General features: G+C 41.5%; 1 protein-coding gene across 2 annotated transcripts in view; it reads left to right on the top strand.

The window, feature by feature from the left end:
- Positions 1–17,977, top strand: part of WASHC2C (WASH complex subunit 2C) — a 146,968-nt gene that overhangs the window by 122,012 nt on the left and 6,979 nt on the right. The window contains exons 25-29 of one of the 2 annotated variants that reach the window (XM_077454383.1): positions 5,996–6,100; positions 9,514–9,576; positions 9,895–10,098; positions 13,886–14,482; positions 15,107–15,287. In XM_077454383.1, coding sequence (XP_077310509.1) covers positions 5,996–6,100; positions 9,514–9,576; positions 9,895–10,098; positions 13,886–14,482; positions 15,107–15,287 — 1,150 coding nt within the window. The remainder of the gene's footprint in view (positions 1–5,995; positions 6,101–9,513; positions 9,577–9,894; positions 10,099–13,885; positions 14,483–15,106; positions 15,288–17,977) is intronic. The other variant, XM_077454384.1, reaches the window with a different exon arrangement.

Raw genomic sequence — 17,977 nt, 5'->3', positions numbered from 1 at the left:
CTGGGTTTGCCAATCTGCCATCCCAGGAAAGGAGGTCTTGGGCCACATCAGAGGGCGCCCCGGGCCACTGGTTGGGCACCCCTGATTTACAGCCAAGGATGCTGCTTCAGTTTGATCTACTACCATGGTGCTGCACATGTGATTTGTTAAGACACCAGCCATTTAATTGTTTTACAGTTTGGTTGAGGAAACAAACAAATGTGACAGTTAGCAACCCGGCATTCCAGGAATGTAACTGTTTTTTGAAACTGTTAAATCGGTGGGTTTAGTTCCTTTTTATGAATTACTGCTGTTCAGGGGATCTGTGCTTCAGCAAAATCTCAGCCTCCGGCAAGAAGAAACGGGAGCAATGCTGGAGGCAATTTACAGCACACACTCATTTTGGTAGCATAATTATTAATGTGGAATGTATATAATCCTTGCTAAAGAACATTCATTTTTTTAATTATTATTATGGGTAACGTTTTACTTTAAGCTTATCTACATATCTGTTTTCCATTTTCGATATGTCTTAATTTTTCTGGAAAAGATATAACAGTAATGCTTATACAGGGGGTCAAGTGACCGCAGTAAGCTTACAGTGTAGTATGACAAAAACTGTCCGAGTGTCAAACAGTAACATTTCAGGTTTTGGCGTGTTAGTGAGAGGCATTATACAATTGCATGGCCATCAGGGGCCTTCCACTTATGTCGAGGAACATTTGTGAAGTGGAATGGTCTCAAAAGAGGGATGAGAGGAAAGTGAATGTGTTGCTGGAAAGGGTTTGCTCTAAGGGCATATGCAAGTCTCTTAATAAAATCCTCAACAAGTATATTTGTCTTGACTGTAATATGTGATGGAACACAGGCCCTTGTTTATCTCCTCCTTTTATGTCCATCATTTGTTCCTATGAAAGGCCTCTTTCACACGGCCGATCCGTTCAGGTCCACCTGTCGGTTTTTCAGGTGGACCCGAACGGATGCTCCATAGAGGTCTATGGAGCGCCGGATGTAAGCAGTGACATGTCCGCTGACATCCGACCCGCTCCAATCCGAAAAAGTGTGACTGAGGAAAAACCTACTTTTCCATCAGTCATCGGACTCTGCGGTCCGTCGTCATCCGATCTCCCATAGGGCACTCTGACAGGCCCGTCCCTGTGCAGAAATGGACCTGTCATCTTCCTGCTCAGCAGGGATCAAAGGAGCGATCCTCGCTGAGCAAGCGGATATCCATGGGGCGGATCATCACGGATCCGCCCAGTGTGAAAGAGCCCTGTAACAGTCTTGCTGATTTTGTTTCTTTGGTTACTGCACCCTTCACTTAGCACTTCATTGTGGCCTTTTATTTTTCCTACATTGATTTGGGTTATGCTATGTTTGTTACACGTTTATGAGAAGTGAAATTCAAGTAGTACTAAACCCATAAGCAAACATTTATCTTATTGCATTAGTTTACCACCTTATTCTTTCCATCTAATTCTTGGATTTAATGGCTGCATTGGTCTTTCTATTTTAGGATTTCTTCTTTTTTCACCTGGTGATCCAGCCAGTAAGGCTGTTTTTTTTTGTTTTTTTTGTTTTTTTTTGTTTTTTTTTTTTCAAAAGGAGCAAGCTCTCCTGCAGATGCATTTGTCACAGGGATCAGACATACCATTTACCACTGATGGGTGCTTACAATGATTAGCTTTTATTTATGTGAAACAAAACGAACAAAGCTGTTTGCTGTAATTGCTTATAAAGTGTTAGCTGGAGTGTCTAAATCTGCTAGTACAACTAAGACTTGGCTCCCCCTGGGGGAGCATTGTCAGCCTGTGGACTGACAATGCTGCTGTCCAAATGTGCCCTCTGTGCTCCTTCATCCAGAGTGGGGGCACTCTGATACAGGGAGTTTGCTATTGGCGAGATCACCAAGTGAAAACTTTTAAAAACAAAAACGAATGCGGCCACATCAAAGAATCGGTAACCTGAAATATGTTACATTTTTGGTTTAGGACTCATTCACACTAGAAACTACATGTGAATCACACAAGAATGCGGCGCTTTGCCAGTGGTATAGCCACGCTGCCCCATTCATTTCAATGGGCAGGAGCGGTATACACACTGCTCCTTCACTGCTCCAAAGATTCTGCTAGCAGGACTTTTTTTACCGTCCTGCCAGCGCACCACTCCAGTGTGAAAACCCTCGGGGCTTTCACACTGGTGTGTGAGGAGCAGCTCTTTCAGGGCGCTTTGCAGTCGCTGTTTTGAGCGCTGTAGTGCCTGCAAAGCGCCCCAGTGTGAAAAGGGTCTTGGGCTGTCGTTAACTTTGCACTGACCCCCCGCAGCATATCGCAAGGGCAGTGCGATTGGAATGCAGTTCGGGGAGCTGCAAGGGTACGACTACGCAGCTTTCTTGCACTGAAGTCTAGTGGGAACAGGCCGTTGGGGTTTATTACCGCTTTAAGAGTTCTTCAATTGGATTATATCTGTCTGGGTGTAGCGGAAGGCACTGAAGCATGCAGAAAAACAAAGAATATACTGATATTTTTAGTGTGTTTCCCACCTCATCTGACTGCAGAGAAATTGGTTGAAAGTGAAACCTTCCTGTAATATATCATAGGGTGTCACTTGTATCTCTAAATAGAACAAATCTGTCTAGCTTTTGTATTAACCGAAGTTTTTTAAATACAAATTAGAATTTTTTGCCTTTTAACCACTTCAGCCCTGGAAGATTTTCCCCCTTAAAGACCAGGCCATTTTTTGCGATACGACACTGCGTCGCTTTAACTGACAATTGCGTGGTGGTGCGACGTTGTATCCAAACAAAATTTACATCCTTATTTTTTCACAAATAGAGCTTTCTTTTGGTGGTATTTATTCACCTCTGCGGTTTTTATTTTTTGCTCTATAAAGAAAAAAAGAGCGACAACTTTGAAGAAAGAGAAAACTTTTTTTTTTCTTTTCTTTTATTTAAAAAAAAAAAAAAATCTTCATCAGTTTAAGCCAATATGTATTCTTCTACATATTTTTGGTAAAATATTTGTGTAATAGGTGTATAGTGAGTGATTGGTTTGAGCAAAAGTTATAGTGTCTACAAATTGGGGTATATGGCATTTTTATTTTTTTACTAGTAATGGCAGCAATTGGTGATTTTTAGTGGGACTGCGACGGACAGATCGGACACCTAACTGACATTTTTGACACTTTTTTGGGACCCGGTGACATTATTACAGTAATCGGTGCTAAAAATATGCACTGTTCTTGTACTAATGACACTGGCAGGGAAGAGGTTAACATTAGGGGTGATCAAGGAGTTAAATGTGTTCCCTCACTGTGTGTTCCAACTGTATGGGGAACTGTATGACTGGAGAAACACACAGATCCATCTTCCTGCATAGAAGAAAGACGGGATCTGTGTGATCTCCCCTGTCAGAATGGAGATTTGCCTTGTTTACACAGGGGAATGATTGTGGGTGGCCAGCGGACATAGAGTCCGCCCCACCCACTGATTGCGTGCCCACAAATCCCCCATGTACAAGTCGACGTACACCTACTGTGATTTGCGGGATCGAGACACATTGCTGCAGTATAACTGCAGCGGCTGGTCCTTAAGCGTTTAAAGCGGAACTTAACTTTAGTCAGAAAATTAGGTCCTGCTAGATCACTTCAGGCTGTGCCTATACTGTTTAAAATCCAGTAATAATCAGCCATGCTCAGTTAGTCTCCTATTTTTAGGCACTGTGCCGATTTTGTAGAGGTCGATCTGCTGACAGCCTAAAGATTTACTGCTGTTCAGGGGCTCTGAGCTTCCGAAAAATGGCAGCCTCCAAGAAGAAGAAACCAAAACCATGCTGGAGGCAGCGCACACTAATTATGGTAGCATAATTATTAACGTGGAATGCATGTTCTTTGCTAAAGAACATTATTTTTATCAAGTTGTTATGGGTAAAGTTCTCCTTTAATTAATAAACAAATGCTCAATAATGACATTTTAAATAAATGCTATGTCCCTGATAAAGCTCCTTTTAAACCATCAGGCTGGGTTTGCATATTTGGAAATTGGATGCGGGTTTCTCCGCATCCAATTTGCATGACAGGAGAGTGTGACTGGCTCTCAAAGCAAGGTCCATAAACGCATAGATGTGTGAGTTTGGGGTGGAGGAACTTGACTGGCCTGCACAGAGTCCTGACCTCAACCCAATAGAACACCTTTGGGATAGAGCGGAGACTGCTAGCCAGGCCTTTGCATCCAACATCAGTGCCTAACCTCACAAATGTACTTCTAGAAGAATGGTCAAACATTCCCATAGACACACTCCTAAACCTTGTGGACAGCCTTCCCAGAAGAGTTGAAGCTGTTATAGCTACAAAGGGTGGGCCAACTCAATATTGAACCCTACAGATTAAGATTGGGATAAATAAAGTTCATGTGCGTGTAAAGGCAGGCGTCCCAATACTTTTGGCAATATAGTGTGTGTGTGTGTGTGTGTGTGTGTGTGTGTGTGTGTGTATATATATATATATATATATATATATATATATATATATATATGTATGTATGCGTATGCTGTTACTGATTAAAATTGTCGTGTTTGATTAATCGATTTTTTTTTTTATCAATTAATCGACTAATTTCTATTAATTATAACGCACATACAGATCCAAGTACTTTTAGCTGATCTCCTTGCATTGCAACTCTGCATTAGTCAGTGGTAAATGTGGTATACACTATATACAATCACCCGACACTAGTTAGTTTTCACAATCCATGACTTAACTTCACAGTTCACACAAATACGTTTTAAATTCAAACTGTAGCACTGACGTAAGTAATTTTATTTTTTCCCCACAGTAGCGTGACAATACCTCCGCCTCCGGTCTAACTAATCACTCTCACCTTATGGCATGGACTCCTGTGCGAGCATCAAAAGGGTTAACACGGACCATAATCTTCTCTCACGTCTCCTTAGATCTCAGCAAGGACACCAGGTTATGGGTAGAAAGAAAAGATCTAAGTGCTCACCGCTTAAGTATAAGATTTCATTTGTGTGTTTAAACACAAACTACTCTCATAAAGATGATAAAAACACAGCATGTAAAGCCGACAATCGTGTTAGTTCCGTAGGGCAGCAGTGGATGATGTCATGTGCAGCTCCTCCCCCGTACGCATTACGTTCAATCAGAGCTTCGACATCACGAGACTCCTCCCCCTTCCCTTTGTTAGCAGACAGAGGCACTTGGGGAAGGGGGGAGCAGTCCAGTGAAGTCACCGGATCTCCGACGCAACTCCCTGAAGACCCGGAAGTTGGCAGAGAGGTGAGTACCGATCAAAAGAATAAAAAAAAAAATATATATATATATATATATATATATATATATATATATATATTACAGTTTTATATTTAATGGAGTTTAAAAAAAAAATGTGGGGAAACTTTTTGAAGAATCCGTGTGTGTGTTTTATATATATATTTTATAATATCTCCTTGTGAGGTATATCTTGTATACAAAATATCCTGAAACTTTAAGGCTTCATGTACACTGCTGCTGATAAACGGACATATAGGAGCAGTTGGGTGTTTTTTCGGCTGCCCCTGAACTCGTCCAATTTTATCTTACCTGTCCATGTACACAGGGTCTTTTATAGTGGCTTCTAGGTAGCTGAGTTTAGAAGCATTTTTTTTTTTTTTTTTTTGGAAAGCAAAAAAATGCGTTCAGGACAGATGTTCAGAGGCATTTGATACGCCAAACGCCTGTAACAGCTTGTAAAACTCGGTAACTCGCGTTTAGTCGCATTTCATTTACAGACGTTTTTAATTTTTGCCAATAAAAAAAAAAACACTTCTAAACGCAAATGCGTTTAAAGACGGCATGTAAACATAGCAAAACTGACATTTTTAAACGTCAGTTACTATCTGTCAAGTTAAATCGTTCAGGAGCGGTTGTAAAATGTCCCATGTACATTAAGCCTAAAAAATAGGGCAGTATTCTATTCAAATAACAAAGGTTGAATTCTGCTTTCTTTTTGCATTTGTAGAAAGAAAAGAAAACTGTAATTAAAAAAGACAGTTTGGATCCATCCAAAGAACCCAGCAGTTTTAATGCAATAAAGGAGACGATTGTGAAGGCAGAAGATGGAGAGGTTTGTACAGCTTTATTACATATCATTTGGGAGATTAAGGAACAAGTTGGAAAAAATGGGGGGGGGGGGGAATTTACTAATATTGGAGAGTGCAAAATCTGGTGCAGTTCGCAGAGAAACCAAAAGCATAACCACTTGCCGACCCTGTCATGCAGATATACTGCAGCACAATGGCTCTCCTGGGTGAAATCCCATACGGGTACGTCCTACCCATTTTCGGCCACCAGAGGGTGCGCACCTGCTGCACGGCGGGGGGACCTGATGCGCGGGCACGATCGCTGCCGGCCATGTGCGATCACTTGCAAAAGAGGTTTGTGTGTTTACACAAACAAATCCCTGTACTGGTGTTCAGTACAGGGATTTGTTTGTGTAAACACACAAATCTCTGTGCTGTCAGAGGAGAGGATCCATATTGTTTCCTCCTAAGTAGGAAAAACTATATGGCTCCTCTCCTAGTCACTCCCATCCCCCACACAGTTAGAAGATGCTGAGGGAACACACATTTAGCCTCTTGATCGCCCCTAGTGTTAATCCCTTCCCTGCCAGTGACATTTACACAGTAATCCGTACATTTTTATAGCACTGATCGCTGTATAAATGCCAATGGTCCCAAAAATGTGTCAAAAGTCTCTGATCTGTCCATCGCAATACCGCTAAAAATCGCAGATCACCGCCATTACTAGTAAAAAAAAAAAAAAAAAAACAATTTTCAAAATGGCATAAATCTTTCCCATAGTTAGCAGACGCTATAACTTTTGCACAAACCAATCAATATATGCTTATTGCGTTTTTTTTTTTTTTTTTTTGGTGTTTTTTTTTTTTTTTTAACAAAAATATGTAGAATATATATTGGCCTAAACTGATGAAGAAACTTGTATTTTGGGGATATTTTATTATAGCAAAAAAGTAAAAAAAAAAAAAAAAAAAAAAAGTTTCTTTCAAAATTGTCGCTCTTTTTTTGTTTGTTTTATAGCGCAAAAAAATAAAAACCGCAGAGGTGACCAAACACCACCAAAAGAAAGCTCTATTTGTGGGGAAGAAGGATGCAGATTTTGTTTGGGTACAGCGTCGAATGACCGCGCAATTGTCAGTTAAAGCGACGCAGTGCCAAATTGTAAAAATTGCTCTGGTCAGGAAGGGGGTAAAATCTTTTCCGGGGCTGAAGCAGTTAATTGAACAAGCTGTTAGAAGCTGATTGGCTACCATGCACAGCTGCACTGGATTCTAAATGCTCCCGTTTTAGTAAATCTCCCCCATGGTGTACACAGCTCTTTCACATAATGGAGACCTTGTATACAAGACTTAAAGCAGAGTTCCACCCAAAAGTGGAACTTCTGCTTTAAGCACTCCTTGCCCACTTACATGCCACATTTGGCATGTGGTTTTTTTGGGGGAGGAGTGGGTGACTAGTTTTAAGTGGGACTTCTTGTCCCACTTCCTACTTCTGACTATGGGCCGCCTAGGCGACTCCTTCTCTCCCCCTATGTGGTCCCTCCCTCTCTGCAATCTTCTGGAATATGTCAAATGTCCCAGAAGATTGCCTGGCCACTCAGAGTGCAGCGTGACACTCGCATGCGCAATCCACGCCCGGCCGTGAAGCTGCAAGCTGTCCCACAGTTTTAATGAACGCACCATGGAGAGGAGGTCGAGAGCAGCGGGGCTCTGTGCGGCCGCCTCACTAGACTGTGAGACAGATGAGTGTCTGTTTATTAAAAGCCAGGAGCAACACTTTTTGTAGCTCCTGACTTTTAATAAATGAAAAAAAACCTGGAACTCTGCTTTAATGCTTTGATAACAAATGCAGCAGCAACACTGAATGAACGTCTATGGTAATCCTAAATCCTGTGCGTTTCTTCTAGTTTATATAGTTTAAGCTGTGTTGCAGAATGACGCTTGAAAAAGGGGCTAGTTTTTTCTTACTAGTTATAATATCCAGACAACAATGTGGGTGGCATGTGATGAAAGGTTTGGGAAACTCATTAGGTTGAAAGTCCCCTTGCACACTGAGGTTTTTTACGGGTGCTAAAGGGATAAAAATAGCACCTATAAAGAGCTGTAAACCGCCTTCCCTGCCACCCCAATGTGAAAGCCTGAGTCCTTTCAAACTGGGGCGGGCGCTGCGCTGGCAGGATGTTAGAAAAAAAAAAAAAAAAAAGTCTTGCCAACAGCATCTTCCGAGCGGTGTATACACCACCCCTGCCCCTTAAAATGTGCTTCAGCAGCGGTACTACACAGGCGCATTAACCCTTTCTTCAGCCACTAGCAGAGGTTAAAAGCACCCCGCTAGCAGCCAAATAGTGCTGCTAAAGTTAGCAGCACTTTACCGCTAATGCTGCCCGCGGCTCAGTGTGAAAGGGGTCTTAATGTCCAAATCAAATTTTAGGCATTACGGCTGTCATTTAGTTGTCAAACTACCTGCCAACTGAATTGCTAGCATTTCTCCACTGAATGATGGGATGGCGCTCAATCTTGACTTAACCTGTACTTCAACGCTGCTGTTACCTTACAAAATTTTCAAGTCAACTCTGTTTTACTTTAACATACAGCTGTAATGAAAGTGTTATGTACCCTATCATTGCTGACCTCTGCTTTTAGGAACTCTTGCTCCTTGGCTTCAGTACTTTGTGTTAATGACCTGGAACAACTATAGGGATCAGGAATTCTGATACTCTTTCGACTGCTGAGTTACAGAAAGCTTGTTTTTGCCTTTAGACTAAAAGTATGTAAGTTACCCCCCTCCCCCCCCCCCCCCCCCCTTCATAACCAGGGCAATTTTTGCTATATGGCACTGCGTTATTTATACTGCTATTATTGAAAAAAAGACTGTTTTGGAAAAAAAAAAAGAAAAAACTATTCATTACTTTCTGCTATAAAACAAACTCAATAAAAACATTTTAAATATCAAATGTCTTCATTAATTTCGGATATGTATTCTGCTACATATTTCTGGTTAAAAAAAAATTCAAAATTCATAAGCATATATTGATTGGGTTGCGCAAAAGTCATAGTATCTACAAACTATATATACTGGAATTTTTATTTATACTAGTAATGTCGGCAATCAGCGACCTTTAGCGGTACTGCGATAGAATGACAGGCAGTCTGATACTAACTGAATAATCGCGGCACAGGCGGTGCGCCCCCTACCTGGAAGAGCAGAATTACGTCTTCATGATTCTGTGCAGCCGGCCCACCCTGTAGCAGTAAAGCTACAGTGCACAGTCAGCAAGTGGTTAAAGCAGTCCGGTAACTAGCCTTTTCAGAAAGGAGCCAGCTAAATAGTAGAAGCTGTACTTCTAACAGGTGTACTTACAGACTTAGTCCTTACTGGTAAGAACACGGTAGCATATCGTCACAGATGAATGATGCATTTCAAATGTGCAGCTGTTTTAATCTACTTTCATTTTGTACAGAAACCCACAGTGCCACCACCAGTTAAATCTAAAAGTCCCTCCACTCGGATTGGGAAACTACAAGTAACTATAGTGTTTTACATTTACTGTTCTCTCCTAATTTCTTTTGCACCAACATTTTCCATTGAAAGAATGAGAAAATCTCTAAAAACTAAATGCCTTGCTTTTTATTTTTTTCTCACTGGTAATACTTTCAGCTGGATTGGATTTACCTTGGGTAGTGCATGTATCTGATACCTTTCTTACTGCTCTTTTTCTAATTCTGTTTGACTTCAGCTACAGGTCCTGCAAAATCTACCATATACAGTATTTATGCATTAAGCTGGCAAGCATTAATAAAGCAAGTAGGCATCAGCTAATCCACTTCTCTTTTATTTACAGGCAAATTTGCACATCAACCCGGCAGCATTGTTACCAGGTGCAGTTCCTAAACTGTCTGGCCCGAGGCATACTGTTCTAGAGGCAGATATTTCAGGTTTACCTGTTGCAGAGAGCAGTCAAAGTTTGGATGTTGGCAGAAAAAGTGTGGAAGGAGTAAACTTTGAGACCCCTGCACAGGTGGACACCCTTCATAGTGCTAACAAGGTAATGACATATTTCTCTTTTTTTGCCTTTTGCCAGTAAGTATGAAGATGGTCGCCCCACAATGAAATTTGCCATTTCATGGTCTCAAAGTGTCAAAAATGTTAGTGGAATGTAAACCAATTTTTTTGGAGAGTTGAAGATTGAGCAGGGAAGAGAACGCCTACGTTAGCTTATCAGCGTTGTCTTGCCTGCCCAAGTGATAATTTCAAGCGCTGCACAAACTGTGGGCGCTATATAAATCCTATATAATAAATATTTTTTTCCCCCAGACAGTTGTCGGCTGGCAAACATAAGATGATCACCAAATCCAGCGATTGTAATTGAAAACATTGATGTGTTTAAGGATTTAATAACCTTTTATTGAACATTTATAACCTGAGCTTATGTTTGGCTCAAAGTTAAATCAGTGGGTTTAGTTCTGCTTTAAGTCACTTGCTTGGTTTTAGAAAAATGGTTGTTCTGTATTACTGATGACAGCTACTCGGCTTCTTTTATAAAATCAGTGGTGGCAGTTGAAAACTGACCCGTTATTGCCCATGAATACTAGCCTACAACGTGGTAGAATGCATTAACAGCTATATATTGTGTCTTCCCTTCACTTGCAGCATCCCTGTATGCTTGTTATCAATAACATAAGTGACTAGCTTGTATAATATATTGTATGTATGTGCAGGCTAGTGAGCATCGGCGATGACAAGGCAATTCTGAACTCCACTGTCACTGCCCACAGCTCAGTTACCTATAGGCAAGTTACTCTTGTTGTAGTCTGTAGTCACGTTCTAGGCTATGTTGATGGAACAGCCGTGGGCAGGTTTGTGTACAGTGACAGGGTAGTTGCACTTTTTCTGTCACAGCAGGCATTTTTCACCACTAGAAAGCCTGCTTAGTTATACAAGCCTTACTCCACTTATCTTAGCCACTAGACCAGGGATATGCAATTAGCGGACCTCCAGCTGTTGCAAAACTACAAGTCCCATGATGCATAGCAAGACTCTGACGGCCACAAGCATGACCCCCAGAAGCAAAGGCATGATGGAACTTGTAGTTTTGCCACAGCTGGAGGTTCACTAAGACCATGCACTAGACCATGCTCCTCTCCGCTCACAGTGCAGGGCATTAAGGGGGATGACGTTTTGTTGGTAAACAGCAGGGCAGCCAATTATGATGCTCTAAGCTCCCCTGCTATTCCCTATAGACTTGGGGTCAGCACTAACAGTTATGGAAAATATAGTTTTATTAGATTTAGGCAGCTAAGATAATGTATTTAGCAAAAAATATGACAATAGTGCTGGGATTTGTTAGTGAATAAGGTTGAACATAAACAGCTTTACCGTCCTTTTATTGGAATTAATCTTTCTGTGATTGGGAATTATATGACCAGTTATGTAGAATTTTTGTAGGAGGAGATCCAGTAGTGGCAGCCACTGTATGTCTTTCATGATTAGTTTCCTTTAATAATAAGGGAACACAGTTCTTGAGATGAACCAGTAAATTGTAGCTAATGTAAAAGCTGAACTCCAGGCGCATATACAGGAACCTTATACTGAGAAAAATGCAGAGCCTGCCATTGCTGACCACCTTCCTACAGTGATTGTTCCCTGGCTGTTTCTGGCTCCAGTACTTTCACATCCTGACCTGAAACAAGTATGCAGATCAGAAAAGTCTTTCAAGTCAGAATCCTGATTGGCATACTTGTTCCATGTTGGAAAGCTCTAAATCCTTTAGGATGGCAGCCAGGGAACTAGTATACTGGAGAAGGAGTGGTTAGCCTCCCTAATTACACTCAGATTACAGATTTCCTTTAAAACAATTTCATTTAGTTATATATTCATCAAAATCAGAAAATGTTATTTACATGTGTAGGTTTACGTTTGCAGCCTAGGCTCCTATAAAGCCATCTTGTATACAGCAGACACGGCACTACTGATTTTTACAGTGCTGTCATTCTAACATTTTGAACATGCTTACAGGAAGGTAAAGCATGATGATACCACTACTAAGCAGAGGGATATGTGGTCTTTCCACCTGTACGGTTTAGGAAATATTCACCTTGCATGCAGCTGCTGACGTCAGTGGCACATGCGCTCTGAAGGTCTGGCAGTGTCTGCCAGAAAATCAGAACTCCTTGCCGGAAAGAGGACTCCCGCGCACATGTGCGGGAGTGACGTCATGGCGGCTCTGGCCACTCACAGTGCTGGAGCCACGAACCCGGAAGAATCGCAGAGGCAACATGTCGGCTCCCTCAGCGATGACTAGCGGCGGTGTGGCAGTTTCGTTCTAAGGTAAAGTATTTCATAATGAGCTAGTATGCGGTGCATACATACCTTTTTGCCTTACAGGTTTTATTTAATTTTTTTTCTAGGGCATAACAACCGCTTTAAAGTGGAATTATAGTTAAAAAAAATCAAATTTGCCTATGCGTTGTATATAAAACAGCAAAACATTTTATATTCTTCATTATCTCAGTTGCTGATTGTCTAGCTTAGACTGCTGTTTCTAATTTAGACAATCTGCAATCTCCTGAGCTTTACCAATAATGGTGTGCCTGTAAAGCTGAAAGGGTCTGCTAAAATGGCACTTCCTTAAACCATTGTCAGTATCTTTGTATTAATTTCAGCACAGCTCTGATTGGCCATGCCCCTGTTCCCACCCCACCCAACACAACCATCAGCGCCAATGTCAGCAATGTGCTGCAGCTCCTCCTGTCCTCCAGGAAGGACAATACTAGGAGGCAGTGGACACACCCAACATCCGCCCTGCCAAACTAAAGGCAAGGGCTTTGAAGTCACATGACAAGAGGAGTTTTTAGGTCGTATAAGATAGTAAAAATCCATTTTCACAATTCAAACTGTAATATTCTTGTGTTATCTGATTATAGGGAGGTGAATGAAAGAGCCTTTCTTTCCACTGAGATTTGTTTTACCTTTGTCCTTAAGGAGTTAAACGCTTTGCTTGTTTGTATGATAATCAGCTTTAAAGTGTTTAAGGCTTTTTTTTTTTTTTTTTTTTTTTTTTTTTTTTTTAATAACTGCCAGCTGCTCTTAGAGGCTGGCATACAACACTGTGTAAATCCTTTCTAAAAAACGAGCCATGTAAATAGCTATTTAGAGCTGTCTTCATCACGTGACTCGTGGCCGTTTTAAACGGCTATTGCAAGAGCGACTGTGATCTCCCTCTGACGTCAGCCAGGGAGATCATGTGGCCGCTTGGCTTCTCCTGCACTATCTCGGAGCTGTAAAGTGGCCGCGAGTCACGTGACCAGCCCGAAGACTGCTCTAAATAGCTATTTGCACTGCTCGTTTTTAGAAAGGATTTACAGCGTTGTATGCCAGCCTCTAACAGGCTGGCAGTGACCATTTTAGTTTTTTTTATTTTCAATAATAGTGGCAGGACAGGGCGGAGAGGGGTGCTGACGAGAGAGAGAGAGAGAGAGAGAGAGAGAGAGAGAGAGAGAGAGAGAGAGAGAGAGAGAGATATGACGGAGGGACGCAGTTTGACCACGGTGATCAGGGCTTAGTAGCCCTGGTTATAGTGTTCAGACTAGAGAGGGCATACAGGAAGTGGGGGTTTCAGGGAGGTTTTTTTTTTACTGTTTAGAGGGGGGTAGATTACGCAGCACGAGCACTGTGCTGTGTAATCTGATTTAAAGGACCAGGATCTGTAATTTCTTTTTTTTTTTTTTTTTTTCCCCACTTCAAATAATCTGATTTTATTTTACGAAGTATTCTCTTAAATTTTCTATTTCCTTTTTTATTCTGAACTCATTTGCTGATTGTCTCTTTCTCAGTCTCGTGCCAAGGTTTCTGGAAAGCGGCGACCTCCTACAAGAATGGGCCGAAAACTTGCATCCCAAGATTCCGGTGAAGCTGGAGATGTTAGCGATTCATCAGCAATTTCTCCCACACAAGATACATTATCTGAAGCAACACTTGCTCAGTCAAACTGGCAACTAGATAAAGAGGAACCTATTCCCAGTATGAAGCTGTCATTCTCTGAGAATGATGTACAGTCCAGAACCAAACCAAAAGCTCCTGTAAATCCTCTCACCCCTGATGTTAAAGATCTATTTGGTTCAGATCTCTTTGGCAGTAGCTCATTACCTGACCCGGTTACTTCCAGGCAGAAAGAAAAGCTTCCTGTGAATGAAGCTTTGAGCCAGCCTAGGGAAGAGGTTAATAAACCTTCATCTTCTGTCTTTGATGCTGATGGTAGTGATGATGACCTCTTTAAATCCGTCAAGGAAAAGCACAAGAAGACATTTAAATCCACATCTCTGCTAGATGATGAACCTGACGATCTCTTTGGAGCCCAAAAACCCCAGAAAAAAGTAGATGTTCAGCCTGTTCCACCCAAAAACATTAAGACTACAGCAGATATATTTGAGGTATGTGGTGTTATATTCAGGATTATGATATACCAGCCTTTGACTTGTCCATTTGAAGTTGAGTTTTAAGACTTGACCACTTTTCTACCAGGGCAATTTTTACATTTTTCACACATGTAAAAAGCAGCTTATTTTTTTTTTTGCTTGAATATTACTTAAAACCCCCTGCAAAAATATAGCATTTTTTTTTCTATTTCACGTTATTTGCAGTTTTTTGTCAAATGTGGTTCTCAGAAAAAAATACTCTAAAATAACCAACAAACACAATTTTAAACCCATTTTATAGCTAAAATATAAGAGGGGGTTGTCCCAAGTAAATAGATACCAAGCATCTCAAGCCTTAAAATTGTGCATTGCTGTAAAAACATGAAAAATGATGGTACCCAAAATTGTCCATAGGCTATGCTTTAAAAAGTCTTTACAGGTTATTGGTTCAGCGTTAACCATTAAAGTGGTTATAAAGGCAAAAGGGTTTGGCAGCAGCAGCCATGAGCTTGTTTTAGCTCCAGGACTTTTATAAACATACATTGGTAGACAGGGGGTTAAAATATAGCAGCTAAAATATTTTTATTATAACGTCCCTAATATTTATTATATCTGCCCTTTCTTTTTAATATTTTTAAGGATGACATATTTGCAGCAGAATCTATTAAGCCAGTGAAAAAGTCAAAAGAGAAGAAAACTGCGTCTGAAGCAAATCTGTTTGATGATAATTCAGATATTTTTGCTGATCTCACACATAAACCTAAGGAGAAGAAATCAAAAAAGAAAGTGGAGGCCAAGTCCATATTTGATGATGATATGGGTATGTATAACTTGGGATGTTGGCTGTCTTAGAAAGGAAACCCAGGGCAAGTGCCAGGCTTAGAATGTACTGATAGGAGGTTAGACATTAGGTGAGAATTGTCTACTGTAGTTAACCACAGGCAGAGTTGGGTTCTCGACAAGGTAACCGCATTGGCCTCTCCATCCCTTTGAAGGAGATGGGGATTGCAAAAGGCACAGAAATTCCATCCTATTTGCATTGTCTGCACTGAAGCGCCCCAATACCCATTGCCTCCAAGTCTATCCTTCTCTGTGAAGGGACAGGCAGATGCACAGCTTTTACCAACTGCACTATCCCTGCCAGTGAACTGCAGCCCCCCCCCCCAAGAAAAGTAATTTCCTACTCATGTGAATGGTTGACTGATTTTCCTAGAAATCTGCACTAAGATAAGAGTCCGATTTTTAGCACCCCCTGCAACAAAAATGTAATTTTTGGTGAGATGCGCTCAAAGGGAAATCGCATCAAAAGCAATGCAGACCTTGGGTGCAGCAGCTGATTGATAATTATAAAACCACTCCCATACAGATTCACTCCGCACGTGGACATAGACAAACAGCCATTCCTTTAGAATACAAATATAAGGAAAGAGAAAACAAAGGGTTAACCTTAGCTGCCAGCACTCAATAAGCCAAGATACAGACTCCAAACAAATAAAATATACAAACCGTGCAGCACTAAAGGATGGTAAAAATCCAGTCACATGGTCTTATAAAGTTAATAAAACACAAATGCACCTCCCAGAAACATACAAAAAATAAATATTGTCCATATATGCAAAAGAAGTAGAAAGGGTTTGAACTGAACTTCCCTCCCACCCTGATTAAGGTCCGCTCTCTCCTAGAGAGGTGGGCAGAGGGCTGCACTCCTGGTTTGGTAGGTGTAACCTCATTAAAATGTGTATCTTACCAAAATTCCTTTACCTGCTTCAGGCCCTTCCTATCCACATGCCTCACTTTTTTAACAAGTACACAAACTTTTCATTTGATTCATTTGGGTAAATAAAAAACCTCGCTTGAGCAGGACCCAAATCTCGCTCCCTAAACATCAGGGAGGCTTGTCGGTACCGAACGTTAAACAATACTTCCAGGCCACTCAGGTCGCATACCGGACTGGTGACGCAACATGACAACAAAACTCTGGTTACAAATAGAACAAGCGCAGACAGACATCCCGCTTAAGGGAGCACTGTGGTGCTACGACTCACTCCCTTTGGGACTGAAAACACACCCTCTCTTGGGCACTACCCTAAGGCACAGTGCACAAACAACCACCCAATCAACCCTCACCTCAAATAGCTCTCCTTTATATCCAATCTTAGGAAACCCAAACTTTACACCAGGGCTACGACCTGCTAAATTTGTAACATCAGAGAGCTTAGGTGCTGACCATGCAGAGCAGTTTGTGTCGGCGGGACGTTGGCCTACCATACCGAAACTGACTGAAGGGACAGGTAATTACCGATTTCCTTTCTGGAATGCAGTGCAGTTGCACCCCTTCCTCCACTCGATACCCAATCTTCAAGACTTTTCTCGCCAGCTAACGACTTTTGAGGAACTCAGGGACGGAACCTCGAACGAAAACCCTTTCTAAGATGTACACACTGCTCAACTCACCTCCTACACAACCCCATCTTCTATGCTTAGAGAGATGGTAGAGCTTGACTGTAAATTCTCAAGAGACACAAATGCAGAAAATTATTACTTGTGCTACTAAAACGTCATTATGCACCAAAATACAGAAGTCAAATTATAAAATCCTAACAAGATGGTACCTCACCCCATCCAGGCTACGTGTTTCCCCAACACCTCAGACCGTTGTGGATGTGGAGAGGAAGAGGGTTCAATGCTCCACATCTTCTGGTCCTGCTCTAAACTACAGAACTTCTGGAGGGAAGTTAGACTTATCACTCAGAAGTTTTGCGGAATATACGATTCCGGAGGAGGCAGCTTTCTTCCTCCATCTGTCAAGAATCCCACTCAAAAAATATAAAAAAATCATTACTCCGTCACCTACTGAATGCAGCGAAGGCATGCATACCGCTCCGATGGAAGCAACAATGTCCACTGACAGTTGCGGACTGGTTGCGGAAGGTAGAGGAAATTAATAAACCGGAGGATCTGGTCCTCCTGGCACAGCATAAACGGGAAAAATATTCGATTACTTGGCTCATCTTGAATACCTTTATTTACTCAGAATAGGGAAAATCCCTCCAGAACCCATAGCTGACCAATAGATGTATACCTAAAACTATATTGCGGTATACTTTCTCACACTCATCCTCGCTCTGGCTGCCCCCCCCCCCCCCCCCCGGTTTTTGGCCCTCCTCCGTCCCTCCCCTCCCTTGCTACCCTTCTTTTCTGCCTCTATTTCTTTTGACCCCTTCCTTTTCTCTTTGATTTTCAATTTCCGCTCATATGGAAGAAATAGTGAAAAAGTAGTGGTGAGATCCTGTTTTTAGCAGACCCGAGTGGTTTCTGTATTAGATTAAGGAACTGCACTGAACTACCTATTGTAAGATAGTTACACCTTTATCAGGAAATGCTTGGTCCACTGATGTTATTTGTAACCTTTTAGAATGAATACAGTGTCTGTATATGTAAAACGCAAAAAAAAAAAAAAAAAAAAAAATAGAAAGGTCCTTGTCCGTGTGACAGGCACAAAAAACAAGT

This window comes from Lithobates pipiens, unplaced genomic scaffold (assembly GCF_037356315.1).
Source record: "Lithobates pipiens isolate NorthernLeopardFrog02 unplaced genomic scaffold, aLitPip1_a1.2 Scaffold_25, whole genome shotgun sequence".
NCBI classification, from domain to species: domain Eukaryota; kingdom Metazoa; phylum Chordata; class Amphibia; order Anura; family Ranidae; genus Lithobates; species Lithobates pipiens.
The sequence above is the reverse complement of the archived record's forward strand: the minus strand, read 5'-3'. Positions and strand labels throughout refer to the sequence as shown.